The sequence below is a fragment of the Coturnix japonica genome, chromosome 12, assembly GCF_054131305.1.
Source record: "Coturnix japonica strain WE chromosome 12, WE-NBRP24, whole genome shotgun sequence".
NCBI classification, from domain to species: domain Eukaryota; kingdom Metazoa; phylum Chordata; class Aves; order Galliformes; family Phasianidae; genus Coturnix; species Coturnix japonica.
This window is the reverse complement of record NC_140674.1, coordinates 8,177,486-8,193,033: the sequence shown is the minus strand read 5'-3', so window position 1 is coordinate 8,193,033 and position 15,548 is coordinate 8,177,486. Positions and strand designations below refer to the sequence as shown.

Below are 15,548 nucleotides of genomic sequence, written 5' to 3'. Positions count from 1 at the left end.
CAGTTTTTTGATCCGCAAAGCAGAGCTGTGACTTACATCTTGTTCTGTTTTTTCCTTCTTATCGCCAGCATTGTCAGGAGTCTCTTGATTCATTATTGTGGCAATGGAAACACTGAGGCAGCACCACGGGTGCGTGTAGAAGATGCAGCATTACTGACCCGCTCTTCCAGGACACCACGGATGTCCCAGGAGATTACATTGCTGCTTACATAGCTGCTGGGCAGCTCTTGGTCCACAGAACAGGCCCCAGAGTTATTTAAAGAGGGAGGGAGTGAAGAGAACAGAGCACAAGGGAACAGGTTTTGTGGGAAAGCAAACAGACACAACCTTACACAACCTGATTTTTGAAGCAACCTAGAATTACCCGCATGCAAGTAGGTCTCGGGCAGTGCCCGTGTCCCCATACATACCGTCACAGCTTGAAGGAGCTGCGGAAGTGCAAAGTTGCCTCTGAACACTTCCTCCCTTCATTGGAAGCCAGAACCCTGCAGCCTCCTGTCCCTGCTGCTGGAAATGACAGTGCAGCAATGGCACCCGGGGTCACACATAGCCTGTAACAAAGCCAGCTACGTACCATGGCCAAGTGCTGGAAATCCAGTGGGAACCTGTGTCAGATACTTGCACTAACCTCAACCCTAGCCCATGCGATTTGCTGCAGCTTAAAACCAAATCCCACGACGCAGACTGGTGGCAAAGAAAAAAGCTCTTACAGCAACTTGTCCCTGCAGGAGGACTTGGCAGCAGCCAGAACATGGTGTGGGCCCAGCACACAGCTCAGGTGCAAATGGCCTGCGGTGCTGCAGCACTGCTGGACATGTGGGTCCTCCCAAAGGAACTGAGGAAAAGCTCCTGTAGCCACTTTGCTCGGTCCCATTCCTTGAAATCTATTTGAGATAGTGAACAAACACGGAAACATTTCCAGGAAACGTGTTTCTTTATTTAAATAAAAATGAGTGCCAGTAGAAACAATAAACTTTAAATATGTGAGACAATTATATACAACCCAACATCAGGAATTATATACATCAGGTTTTTACAGATACAAATACATTGAGACCGAAGTAGGACAAAAGAGAAAGCAATGGAAAATGTGACAACTCACGCATGTCAGTCTCGTTTGGAAAGTTTCAGGATTCAAGTGATTCCAGGCAAAGTGCCAAACTGAATTTGGCTTCTTTCAAACTTAAAACAACCCCTTTTGGAGTAAATCTACCAAAAAAGCTTTATATGGTCTGATCCAAAGTTCACCGAAGCCAATGGAAAAACTCCCTCTGCCTTCAGGTTGAACTGGAGCAGGACCCCTCGGAGCACAACGCAGCCATTGTTCTGCTGCCTGGGACACCTCTGGGCTGCAGCATCTCCACCCCAGCCCTGCACACTGCTCTGCTCCTGACAGCAGCAGCCTCTCAAAGCCGGCTCCTTCCCACTGTTCTACACTATTTCTCAAGCTGTTCCTCAAACTGTAATGCCAGTGGATATATCACAGAGCTATTTTAACAAGGGAAATATGTGGAGATGTTTTGCAAGCATTTTGCTGTGCAATGCTGAAGTCTCAGGCTCTCTAGCCATCATGCTTCAGAAGTATTCTAGCCTTTGTAATAAGTTACTATAAAATATAAGGTATGATTGAAATAATCATACATTGCCACAACATCAACATTACTCCTTTTAACAGTGCAATGACTTAGTAACTAAGTTAATGAGCATTTGAAAAAACCACGGTACTATTAAATTAGAGGGGGGCTGCTCGTGGTGGTTTAAAAAACTAGTTACTAATGCCTAATGCATGCGTTACATGCGAGCTGGAAAAAAGTACAGACGTAATGCAACGTTTATCTACACTGGCTTAAATAGAGCAGAAAGGCCGGATTATGTAGTGATGTAAATGGATACAGTTTTACTGGACTCAAATGGAGAATATGACTCCAGCAGAGAAGCACTTCTTGTGCCAGCTACCTGAAGTCAGCAGGGCTCTGCTGGTGACTTCAGTGAGGCCAGGATCTCACCTTTGCTAGGTGAAATTCATTCTGAGTTCCACCCATTTTCAAGGGGCGTAACAGAGCAGCATTTGTTCAAGCCTTCCTATATCTTGCACTTTGTAACAAAGATCTTTCAGGTGCTTTTTAAACTTACAGATCTTTGTTTTCATTGATCAAATATATATGTCATTGAAGAATACAAAAGCAAAGCCCAAGACCACTTCTCCTACTGTTAGTTCAGCCAAAGGCTGGATTGCAAGAGCAGTTGGCACACAGGACCCAACCAGCACAGGTACAACTTCAGCAAAGACAAATGTAGCAAAACGGATCTGAACACATCTGTACAAACCTCCTGCAAATACAGGGACTCCTTTTGCTTTTTGTTTCCACCTTTCATTCTCTCTGTGCCTAAGGTCAGTCTCCAGCCATGCTGCAATCTCCCTCCAACACCATCATCCACAAAGGTTTGGCCTTTGAGGTCTCACTGAGCAAATCTGCTGTTGGCTGTAGTTTGTTATAAGAAAAAGCACAGTGGAAGTACTTCTAGTCTATCACAGCTTTGTGTGAATGAGCATCAGCTTGAACAGCCAGGTTCTTGTGCTATCTGCAGGATCGCGCAACATGCAGAGACGTGCCAGGAATAGTTACCTCATTAGAAAATATACACGTATTCCCCTTGTTCTTAGCTCTTATGGTGAGAAATAATAATGGTAAAAATCAAATGAAGCATCCCAATTATGTGCAAGTTAGGTGTTGGAGCTTGGTACCACCGCTTCCTTGTGCTGCCAGTTCTCAGGAATTCTGTGGGCCCCAGGGCACAGATGCTGGTGGAAAGTTCACAGGCGAGCAGGAAGGTAGAACCACAAGTTGTCAATGGGAGCTCCACTCATGCTCCAGCTGCACCCAGGGGAGCCCGGCAGATGCTAGGAGTTCTTGTGGATGTTCTCCACAGAGCCCTCGCTGCTCTCATTGAGGAGCGTTTCTGACACTTCTCCCAGCTCAGTGTCCAGCACCTCCTCCTGGATGGTGAAGTGCACATCTGGGGATGAGGATTCTGAGCTGACGCTGCTGCCTTCCATCGAGCAGATGGCACAGGACAGGGATGGCACCATGCTCTCCTGCAGCATGTTCAGCATCATGGGGATCTGGACAGACTTCAGCCCTGATACAGTTGGTAGAGGCTTCACAGCTTCCCCCCATTCTCTCTCCTCATCTTTGTAGAGCAGAAGCAAATTGGATGTCTTCTCTTTCCTTTTAGATTTCATGTAGCCCAGCATGATCCCTATCAGGAAGATCCCATAGAAAGACATGACGATCAGGATGTAAAAATACTCATTGCTGTTATTCTTCTCCGTGCTGCGGGACTCAGCGTTCAGCATGGCTTGGGTGATGTTTGCATGGTCCATCTTCAGCATGGAAACTGTACTACCACAGTAAAAGCCTGAGAGAGAATGGATGTGGGGACAAAGATCAAACCTCAGATCAAAGATTTAAAGAAACATCTAAAGGGATATATCCCTAAGCTATCCTTTATTACTTGTAATTGTAGGCTCACAGGACACATCTGATTGAAGCTCTCTGTCTGCCATGCCTCTGCAATAATACTGTAGCTGAATGTGCTGTTACCCAGATACAGAGAACATGAGAGGAAAAGATACTTAATATTAAATCACAACGAGTGATATTCTGGAATACAGAACCCCCAAGCCATATAAATAAAGAAAACCACACAGAACTATTCAGCTAGGCACTAAAACATAGATTTGTGCTATTTGACCACATTTCCAAAAGGGGGAAAAGCTTCTAAGGAAAAAAATCAAAAAGCAACTTACGTTGGTATGCAAATAATCCTTCCCTGCACAAAGCTCAAGAGACCTTCCCTCTCCCAAACGCCGGGCGCTCTGAAAACTTTCCTCTGCTGCAGTTGGAATAAATAGCCCTCAAGAAATGTTTCATCACGTGTTTTAGAGGCACAGTTTATAATAGTTTTGTGTTGGAGTCAACAGATGAACTTGAAGGATTGCAGTTCAACCCACTGAACTCTTAACAGCTGTGAAAAGAAAAAGATTTGGGAACTCAGATTTTACTCTTTCCTTCCCAGCTCAGCAGTGGCTCCTTCACCTCTGGATCTGCTCTGTTTCACTGCCACCCCAATGGCTACATCTGAGCTGCTACGTTGGGAGCTGCTCTGCAGCATGACAAAGCAGCAAGCCATTATCCTGTGCTTGTCATATAATATGGAAAATATGCATTTGTGTTTTATTGTGGGTTCTGTTAACTATGTGCTGCTATGCACACAGTATTCTCTGAAGGGATGACAGAGGAAATGCTATTTTCTTTGCCCAAGACTGGTGACAAAGCCTCACAAAATACATACAGAGCAAAGTGGAGACTGAGCTTCTGCCCTCATAGCCACAAGGTGCAGGGCTGTGGAGAACCAAGCTCTGGGTCAGGGATGAACCTTGGATGGAGGGCTGCCAGTGCTGTCGCACTTCAAGCATCAAAGCAGCAACAATGGGACTTTGGATCCTGCCAAGATCAATGTAAAGATGCAGCCTCCTCCAGAGCAAGCTCAGGTTGGCACTTCCTTTCTCCCTGTGTGCAGAGCTGCACATTCTGCATGCTATTCGTGCTTGAACTGATCAGCACCACTGAGTTAACATGGGCTGCAGTGTGATGGAGGCTAACCCCTCTGGGCAGAGGGCTCTGAGTCACGCACACACTGCTGGCCCTGCAGCCGGTGCTGGGCTGGGTGGGACGCCCAGCGCTCCCCAGAGCGTGAGGATGTGATGAGTTCCCAGTCATGGGCTCAGTGGCACAGGAGGCTCTGAGACCCCCTACAACACGTAAGCAACAGTATAGGCCATGGGAAGAAGGAGGCCCTGCTTGCACCTTGGGGATTTCACTTCCTTATCCCTTGCCATCCCCATTCTTCACACACAAAACCCAATTAGTCAGGCCCCACATATGTGATGTGAATGTCACCCCTTCTGCAAAGCTTCAAGGATGTTTATGTAACAGGACACTCCACTTCCAGAAAACAGTTGCCTGGTGCTGGATTTTCCCAATGGTAGGTCTGGTTTGTGGGGCTGGCTTTTTTTTCCCTTTACCGTGCAGTCACTCATGGATTCTTTGCATAGATGGCAAGTTTTTTTTCCAAATCTCTGTCCTCACAGCCCCTCTGAGGTAAAGGCAAATAGGATTAAGCTCCCTTCACATGCAGGAAAAGGCAAGAGAGAACAGTTAAGCAACATTTAAATGAAGTTAAGAGTTCAAGTGAAGGCAGAACTCTGTTGAAACCAGCATTTTCCATTGTTTCTCTGAACTTCACAAAGAAATGAAAAAAAAAATTACACTAGCCAGATTCCCTTCTCTGCCCCTTAAAATACAGGATCCACCCTTTAGGATGTTGGCTTTATCTCCCTGCGCATTCCCATGTGATAGCTCAGGAGCTGTTGATGTTGGACTAACATCTGCTGGGATTTCATCTGACAAACTCTGTCTGCAGAACCAGCTTGCCAAGTCTGGATTCTTCCCCCCTCGTTTCCAACAAATTACTGAGCAGGCAGCAAGAGCACACGAACTGGTAGGCTGAGGCTCAACCCAAAGTAAGTCTCTGAACTTTCTGGCTAACTTTGGGAATTTTTATTTTACATCTTTCTCAGCTCCACGTGGCAGATACTTTCCCAAACAATATGTTGGCCATTTACTCCCTTGTTCAGCTCCAGAAATTTGGAATTTGAAAAATGAAAGATGGTGCATCAGATTCTACCATCAGCCTTTTACACGGGACATTCACAAAACAGGGAGAAAGCACCCAGGACAGGTGGGACAATAGAATTTCTCTCAGCACTAGGAGAAACAACCTTTCTGTGCCTATAACACCCCTGTAGAGCACCTCTGAAGCTGCTTCATCCTGAGAACAAGAGGGTCTAGAGCCTGTTTCAATGCTAGTGTTATATACAAGCCATCACCCACCTGAATGTGAGCAGCAGCATGACTTGCCAAGGCACCAATACCCCATAGCAGAGCAGCAGGCCAACCCATTCTTCAGTAGGTCCTGTGTTTGCTCCAAGGCTGCAGATTCTTCTTGCAGGTGAGGCTCTACACAAGAAGAAACGTAGCATTCAACAGCAGTATTTGTCAGGTACATCTATACAGTCCCCTGAAGTCTAGCAGAGAGATTTAATTGCATAATTATGCATAGTTACTGCTGAGAACTCTTTGCAACTGTATTTACTTTGGCTAGCTGATGACAACAACTGCTATCCATCTGTTAGCCCAAGATACTGAAAAGCATTTTAATTCTAAAAAGACCTAGAAGAAATCTGTCAGCCTTCATATATAGACAGAGAGGAGGGATAGGAAGACATCAGGGAATAATCATCTGAAAAACATATGTCACTTGTACACTGGTGCCCTGTCAGCTTTCTCAGTCTGTATTTATCAGAAAATACACTTCTTTATCTTTAAAAAGAAAAAAAGAGAAAGACCTAAAGTTGAAAATGGAGGCCTTTTAACTCTGCATTTCTAAATGACTTTTGTTGCAAATTACATTACGCACTGCACAATGTAAAGCTGTCAATCATGGGAAAATAAACTTGCTTAATTTGAAGTAATTTATTTCTCTGGACTTCACTATCTATGTCTTGTTGGAGGTTTTCCTTCTTCCTTTTAGATCAAATTTACTTTTTCCAAAGCTCACAGAATTTCCTCCCAATTTTTTCTTTGAGATCTCTTACGCTTTCAGAAGTTGCTTCTCACACATTCCTCTTCACCGTTTTTGCATCACTCTCCACCCAAGCCATAATACTTAAGAATAAGCCTTGTGGCCTTTGCTCCCACCTTCCAGATTTGTCCTTTGGAGACCATTTGGATTAGTAAAGCAGAGGAACAGTTGGGCACTTCAGTAATGAAAAGGTCACAATATTGTTGCCGATGCCAGATTATTTTTCTCAAGGTCTCTGGCTCCTAGAGTGTCTTCTGTGGTAGCAAACTCCGTCACCAAAGGACGCAGAAGTTGAAGCTCAAGGCATCCCATGGGGGAGGAATTCTTCACAACGTGGCTTAAGGGACAACATAATGTGAATCTCTTCTCCAAATAAAAATTTGAGGATGGACAGAAAAATGGAACAAAGACAGAACCCATTATCAAGACAACTTGAAATGTCCTTAGAGAATCAGATGACTCTCTGCAGGCTACCATGGAAAATAGAAGCCTAACCCTTCATTACGGTCACAATCCATGGTCTGATGCTGCATTTATCTTGCTTTTTCCACTTACTGAGTCAATAAGACTAAAGATACAAGATACAACCATTAGAGAGCTAGTTCCTATGGGAAGCGGAGCCCATTTGGTAAGTCAACGGTATGACACCAAAGAGTTTTTGAGCATGTGCCTTCTTGGAAATAATAATCCAGAGTTCAACAGCATGGAAAAAAAAAAAAATAGAAATGGGAAGGACAGATGGACTGTTTTTTTCCTCCTGCGTGCGGACTTTTATTGGAGGTAATGGCACAACAACTGCTTCTTTCAAGTTCCATGCAACTCAGACTCAATTTTCTGTGAAGCTTATGAGGGCATTGGAATAAAAGAACTAGTTTAAAAACAGCTTGTCATGTTCTCTTTCTGAGAGAAGGACACAGCAGCCTGACACAAGCCACGCGTGTCCTCAGTAACAAGCCTCCATGCCTCAGTTCACCTAGTTGCAAAATGGATTTAATAATACATACAAATTATTCATGCTGTGAGGGTAGAGCATTGTAATGCATTTGCCGATCACTACCTGAGAAGGTAATAACTGTAGTGTGTGTAAGCACAACAGTATTACACACGGCTGGCCTGGCATCTCAGCAGTTCTTACACGGCGCTGGGTTCAGAGTCATTCTCCATCACTCTTCCTTGTTTCTCATGTTACAGAAATAGATGACACTTTGATATACTTCATGCAAGTCATTTATAGAGGAAGGTGGCAATCTTTAGTGTAATCCTCAATACACTGAGATACCAGCGGGATTCCAAATGGAAACTTAAGGCTGAGTAACCCGGGTCTGTGCAGCCTGGGGAAAAGATGATTGAGAGGGCATCTGATTAATGTTTATAAATATCTGAAGGGAGATGGGAGGCAAATGTATGAGGCCAGGCTTTTCTCTGTGGTGTACAGCAATAGGACAAGGAGTAATGGCCTAAAACTCGTACACAGAAAGTTCCATATTAACACGCAGAAGACCCTCTTTATGGTAAGAGTGACAGAGACTGGAACAGGCTGCCCAGATGGGTGGTGAAGTCTCCTCTGGAGTTCTGGAGTTATTCAAGACCCATCTGGATGCCTGTACGAGCTGCTGTATGGTACCTGCTGTAACAGGTGGGCTGATTTCTTGAGGTTCCTTCCAACCCCTGCAATTCTGTGACACTGTGAAACAATTCTGCATAGATATTAACTGTGGAAAATTTAATATAATGCTGCTGTTCTGCTTTGGTACCGTACAGTCTTCACTGATAGCAACATGCAAGCATAAGCTCAGATGCACAAAAGCAGCCTTCGCACCAACTTCAGTGTTCAGTTTGCTTAATTCAAGTTTTACTTAAAATTCATAGCAGACTCCCATATCACGAAACTTCAAGTTTTGCAGGTATTCCCTTCACCCAGAACAGAAGCAACTCTCATTTTTTTTATCCGTAACAACAAACACAGTTTCTAAGAAGAACCTCTCAGCCAAGGTGGCAGCTTGCCCTACTGCTTGCAAGACTTGCATGGCAAGGAATTACCCAAACATCACATCTGGAGTTTTGCAATTGACCTCCAAGCACACAACAGTGACCTCTAAGGCAAATTGGCTTCTGATCCTGAGAGATCATAAGCAGAAGAAAAACCTCAGTGTTGTCTGGAATGACAGCTTACGCTAAGGTTAGCATTTACTATAAGGCATCAGTTGTAGGATCTGTACAGTTTGGAGACAGACATTTTTCAACCCAACTCAATTTAGCTATAAGTGAATGGAAACAGAGTGAAGATGGATAACAATTCATCATAGCAATAACAAGAAATTATATTGGAAGAAACAGAACTTTCAGTGGCTGATACAAGAACCTGAGTCCAAAGTCATCACATTCTCAATTCTCTTTTCTGTAGTTGACACAATTTGCAAAGTTATTTTATCAGTAAATATTTCCAAGCAATGAAAGAAATACACACTACCTTCTACCTTACATTTTTCCTTTGATGCAGCACAGAGGAAGTAGGTATGTATGCCTTCAAAATATATATTTTAAACACCATGCAGAACAGAAGCTTTCTTCATCCAGGGTCTCAAATACCAGATTCGGTTGCACTGTACATGATTAGCTGCATTTGGGATTTAAAACAGCAGCCTACCAAATTTTGGACACCATTGAAAATAATTCAGACTCTACATCTGACAAACAGTTGTTTGAAGAAATTCATTGACAATACGATCACATTCACCCTCTCTCTGAACTGCCCCTGACTCCAGCCTGCTCAAAATTAGCTCCTTCATTTATTCTGAAGCCTTCTAAAACAATTCCCTTTTTTCTTCTGCTCATTTCAAGATTCTACATGAGATTTTCAGCATGTGCCATTGAGAAGCATAGGAAATAAAGCGGAAAGAAGCACTGAAAGCATTCAACTGCTTGGCTTGAGCCATCACCTGACTACAGACCAGACATTAAAGAACCTGGGAAGAGCTGAGATGTTTGCACAATATAGAGGGGAAGCTTTTAGAGACACTGACAAACATCTAGCCATCCAGCTATACATTCTGAATCTCACATAGGAAAACATGCATTCCTCCATGCCAGTAGATACCCTTTAAGTAGCATTCACTTCAGCTGGGATTTGCACCCAGCAGCTCCCACTAACCCCTGCTATTTCCCACCACTTCAGGTTGGGCTTTTCCCAAAGTCAGGCACAGAAACTGAGAAGACAGGAGAGTGAGATGTTCTTACTAAAGCATAACATTTCAGTTCTTAGATATCAGAAATGGTAAGGAGCCCAACGCAGAGACAAATAAGCCTCGCTTTGGATACATGCCCTGAACTCCCACTGAATGTAGCAGGACTTGCTGATTGTGAACAAGTGCTAACACGGAGCAAGGCAGCAGGTCGGCCTCCCACGTGGGCTCTGTCTCAATTTCTACCTGGAGATTAAAGTTCCTGCCAGTATACAAGAGAGATTACATATCAATCTCCATTAGCACTGTTCTTGAGGGCAGGTTTGAATGCAGCTTGGTCAAAAAAGGGAGGGAGAGAACACACGCACCCCAAAAGCAATTCTGTTCCTTTAGAAGCTGAGAGCCACACACAATAAGGAGTGCAGCACAGGTGTCTCAACAATCATCCATCTCTTCTGAGGCATGCAGAGGTGAGGTCAGTGCTCCCACAGCACTGCGTGCACAGCAGATATGAAGGGGATACACAGTGCCCTCTCAGGAGCACTCACATGGCCCAGCTAAAGGCTTGCAAGGCCTGAGAGGAGAAAGCCACATTGCTCCTCTTTAGTGCTATTTTTACTAGCCTGAAAAATCAGTTCACAAAGCACAAGGCAGCCCATGCTGCTTCACAGCCACATCAGTGCAGTGTCCCAGGTCACTGCGACCTTCAGCATGCAACAGATCTTCCACTTTCACATGGACAGCAGACGTCAAGCGCTCTGCCTCATGCTCAGGGCCCTCGGGCTTCATACACCATCAGACACTGACCATTGCCTGCATTTATAATGCTGCCTTCGAGTATTTGTTCTGAAACCTCCACATGTGCTATAGCTATTACAACAAATGCCACAGCCCATTCCTTTTCACTCTCTGCCCTGCTGACCTGAATCTTCATGGGACAGCAAATGCATTCAGAGCTGCCTTTTCCTGCAGCAGCAAAGCAACAAGGCTTTGGTTTGACTTACTGCAGCCTGGCATCTGTTGACTGCACTTTTACAGCATAACATACTCAAAAGAGCTATCTGCATTCTTATTCCAAAAGCCTGCTTTGGAAAGCACAACCAAAGGCTCCAAACAGCAGGCCAGGGTCTAAGTGGCACCATCTGGATGAAATTCAGGTGTAAAGCAAAGAGGAAAGAAAGCCTACAAAGGAAGCAACAGTAACACACAAGCCTGCTCAGAAGGGAAGGCTTCTGCAAGGTAAGGGAGGGAAAGAAGGGGATCTCATCCCTCCCTGACTGTGTTTGTTAAAGTGAAAGCTGCCATTAGTTGGAAGGAATTATGCTTTTAGAATGAAGGGAAAACAGTCTCCTCTCTTGGCTGCTCCTAACATGTGAATAATCAGCCCAAAGTAAACACCATGCGGTCTTGTGTGGTCTTTCTGCTCTCTGTATTAAGCTGGTATTTCACTTGAATCTGAGAAGCGACAGGAAGTGGAGAATTCAGCACAGACACCAGAGATGCTGCATTTTCTTTGCAAGCTCTAGAAAAGCTGCGTGATTGGGCAAATAACGCTGCCATTCCTGATGGAAAACGCATGGAAACATCTCTAGGCACACAGAATTCATGAATGCTCCTTCAGGCTACAAAACTAAAGAATTTTGACGCAGCTGTATTCACAAAATTCCTTGGCATTCACAAACATACAAATATTTAAGTGTCAGAGGACTAATAGTCAGTTTTTCAAATGCAACACTAAAGAGTTCCTGAAGGTGACACAACAGCACATTATTTGTAAACACAGTCCGTGGTGTGCGGTGGCTGCTCCCATAAATCTCCCTCGTGGGGAGGAAACACAGAGCTCACAGATGAAAGGGCTCAGCACAGCGGGGCTTTGTTCCCTTTGCACTGCAGACAAGGAGTCTGTTTGCAGCTTCCTGCAGCAAGGATCCCAAACAACAAGGACTTCTGAAATGCTGATGCCCGTTTTCAAATGAATGGCCACATGCAGCCCATCTGTACCCAGCAAGGCTCATCTCCTCCAACATTAAAGGCCCTCCCACTTCTCACCTTTTCTACCCATGCCTCCGGTTCTTCTCCTTTGGTTTCTCCCATGTTTTCCCATTTTCACCATCAACATCCTTCACAAACCGGGTTGTTGAAGCTGGTTCTTCAGAGCCCTTGAAAAACCAGCAGCTTGCCTTTAGTTGTAAAGGGGAAGGGAGTTGGGAAGGATTTAAAGGCAATCTAGATAACACCACGAGACACAAGAAGTACCCAGCCACATGCACATGCTGCTCAGCAGCACCCATCCATATTACTTGCCCATGCACCTTATAGCTCTTCTCTGGCATTCTCACTTATGGACGTTCTTCCCATGCCAGATCAGATTACAGGGCCAGTTTTTCTCTGAAAGGTTTCCCCAAATGGTTGTTCATTCTGGAGCAAAGACAGGGTCATCTGTCCTGGAAGGTTCTCAGTCCCTACTGCCTGCTACCCCTCAATGGGACTGGAGTCCAGACATAAAGAAGGTTCACCCGAGATCATCTGTCAACATCAGCTTCAAATAAAAACATCTGGGTACAGATGTAGTTGCAGTGGGTGTATCTCAGCATTAGGATTAGCTACCAGCATAAGCTACCAGAAGCTGTTTCCACTAAAGGTGAGGTTTGCTTGTTTTTCTCTAAGGTGAATCATATCGTGCCCCTTGGGCTTAATATCTAAACCCCACCACACATGAAATTTCCACTCTGCAAGTTGCCAGCCTCATAACATCACATCCAGTTAATGTTATGATGTAGTGCATTAAAACAACACTGCAGATCTGCCCCCACAGCAGATATCTCTGCAGCCCCTCCAGGGCTCAGGTTCAATGCTCGCTGGTTGCTCCTGCACAGCTCACAGACCCTCTGCTCTGCCCACACAGATAATAAGGGGAAGCCTGGGATGCTGTCAGTGTGACAAGTCATCCTTGTAGGTATCTTTTTTCTACTGAATGTTTTCAGGGTCTGATTAAGCTCTAAATAAATAAATAAAAATGCAGGCACTGACTCAGGTGCCCAGTTCTCATATACTTCAACTAAACCACCCTCTCTACTTTAGCTCAGGAAAGCAGTCAATTTACTAAATTAAAGATTTTAGAAGTCTTGTGAGTAAAGCGAACCAAGGCTTCACCCTCTCATTTCTCCAGGCTTTCATTTCTGTTATCTTACTCATCCTCTCACTTCAGAGCAGGTCAGCTTTGCAGCAGGTCGGGCCATTGGCACATGGACGAGCCCACGTGCAGCACGCGCCGTGCTGAGCAGCCACAGCTGCTGTGGAGCTGCCGTGTCCCAACCCGGTGCCATCATCCCACACGTTGCTGTGGCTACGAGGGAGGCTGGGCAGCCAGCACTCCTTGGGAGATGAGATTGCCATGGCACCGCAGCTAGCGAGATGCTGCTCAGAGCAGGGAGCGTGCTCCGAGTGCTGGGCAGAGGCTTAATTAATGAGGGAATGTGCCACAGCCCCTCACGTGTGTGCTGCCTTGGGAGCCTTTTGGTTAAATAGGTGAGCTTTAACGTAGCTTTGAAAATGAATGGCAAAATGAAGGACCCTGTTAACGAAAGAGATCACAAGCTACAGTAGATTTGCATTCTTATAAGAATAAACTGGAAACAAATTGTAAACATTAATTATAGGCGAAAAGCAAATGAGAATCTCCTGCATCCCTGTTAAGGACATATCACTGCCTTCTCAAAGGGAGAAGTGCAGCAGCTTCCCAGGAGGCAGTTAGAGCAGAAGCAGTGCTGAGCAGTGAGCAAGCAGACACCTGCATCCCTGGAGACCCCACATTTGGGGCACGCAGCACTCAGACACATGCCCTAGAGCGGGCAGCATGCAGCAGCAGCAGCCATCCCGATGGCACTTGGCACCCTGAGGGCCACTGGCACTGCCTGGGTGCTGTGGGCTGTTCCACCCTTGCAGCCATCACTGCTGCTCTGCAATGGCTGCCTGCAGGGCCAATGCAAGCCAGGCCCAGTCCTTATATGTGGAAAAACTAGAGTGGGCCAACCAGAAAGGTGAGTTCTGGCACTGGGACACCACGGGGCTTCAGCCACTGCACACAGCTCTGCTCACATTGCCAAGGCTAGGGGGGGACACACACGGTGTGAGGAAAGCAGCACAACAGCATCACTGTGGGCAAACACCACTTAGAGGATGTTTAAATAGCACGAATATTTTGTTGCCATCCTTCATACTTAACATCTGTGTTTTCTTAATCTCTGGCTTCAGGGTATAAACATGCTCAGATGTGCCCTAGGATATTCACACAACTCCCACTTGAGACTGTCACATGGATGAGCAGAGGAAATCAGTAGAGACAGCTTTGAAAATACCAATGCTTCAGTTTAAATGCACAGGAAATCCAGTTAATTACCAGTTAATTGCCCTAGCCTGAGATGGACCGTGTTACTGCCCTCCCCCAAGAGCTGCTCGGCCCCATGAGGCATTTGCTCACCCACAGAGCTGCACACATACACCAGGAACTTCACCTACAGCAGTGCCCATGTCCTCAGCCTCCTGATGAACGCGGCATCATTATGCTTCTTTCATATGAATGCAAAACAAAAAAATTACATATTTGTATTTAATAAATAACAAAAAGCCCAGCATTGTTTGACTATACCTGCTGTATCAACGTGTGTGCTTGGCAGAGGAAGACAGCAGAAGAGGAAACCCAGGCTGTAGAGCTGAGCAGTGCTGGCAAAGGAAGCATGGGAAGGGAGGACGGTGAGGGGCAGCAGTACCAGAGCACTGCAGAGCTGAGAGAAGTCAGAGTTACCTCGGGTAGGCCTGGGGTCAGAGAAGAGCCTGTGATATCACGGTACTGCTGGGCAGCAGTTCTGCAGCCTGGCACTTGTTGCACACGTGAACATCATGGGGAAGAGTCCTGTGTGCTCAGTCAGTGCTGGTCAGCTTCACTGGAGTCCACAGGTGCTTCCCAATTTGGAGCAATTCATCAGATGGAGACATTTGAGCATTGAGGATAGGAGCATCTGAGCAGACTATCAGCCTTTGGAGTTTGGGGTCTTGGCAACAAAAGCAAAAACAACAAAATCACAGTAAAAAGTACTACAGCAAACAAGATACTGATGAGTTTCTCAAGTGGGACTGGGATGAAAATCAAAGCTGGAATACTTAATGGTGGGGGCTGCTCCGAAGCCTCCTCTAAAGCTTAACCGTCAGCCTCCTTAGCTGAATGAAGTCACTGTTTACGGATAATGAGCCCTTACAGAGCTCCATCCACAGTCTCCCGATGTCAGGAGGAAAATTCCCCTTTGCCTTAATGGGCTCTGGCTCAAGCCCTTGCTCAGCAGCTGGCTGCACGTGGTGACGAGCGCCGTGGCACTGCTATGGGAAAGCACGCGGCGGCCCCGTGCTCCCACCCGGAGATCAGCAGCTCCGCCTGCGGCCACGCTCATAGTGACGAAGAAACTGGGATACGTGGCCAGGCATCCGAAGGAGAGAGGCTCTCCTTCAGCTTCAGAGTCCCAGCAGCAGTCAGCAGCAGCTCAGCTCAGTCCCAAAGCACACGGGGAACACCACGTGAAACCTGGCGAGGCAGGCAGATGTAAACATAAGAGCAAAGAGGAGATGCAACTGGATGATTGAAGATAAACCTGAACTACACGAAGA

At 45.7% G+C, this 15,548-nt stretch overlaps 1 protein-coding gene across 1 annotated transcript; it reads right to left on the bottom strand.

Moving 5' to 3' along the window:
* Nucleotides 1-915: 915 nt before the first annotated feature.
* KCNE4 (potassium voltage-gated channel subfamily E regulatory subunit 4) lies at nucleotides 916-12,066 on the bottom strand. The gene is made up of 4 exons (XM_032446603.2): nucleotides 11,940-12,066; nucleotides 5,958-6,083; nucleotides 3,812-4,029; nucleotides 916-3,420 (listed from the first exon to the last, which is right to left on the bottom strand). The coding sequence occupies exon 4, from the start codon at nucleotides 3,392-3,394 to the stop codon at nucleotides 2,903-2,905; it is 492 nt and encodes a 163-aa protein (XP_032302494.1). The 5' UTR covers nucleotides 3,395-3,420; nucleotides 3,812-4,029; nucleotides 5,958-6,083; nucleotides 11,940-12,066; the 3' UTR covers nucleotides 916-2,902.
* Nucleotides 12,067-15,548: the final 3,482 nt, after the last annotated feature.

Bases quoted from the DNA above. Each gene is read 5' to 3' on its own strand.
- KCNE4 (XM_032446603.2), bottom strand. From the start codon at position 3,394: ATGCTGAAGATGGACCATGCAAACATCACCCAAGCCATGCTGAACGCT.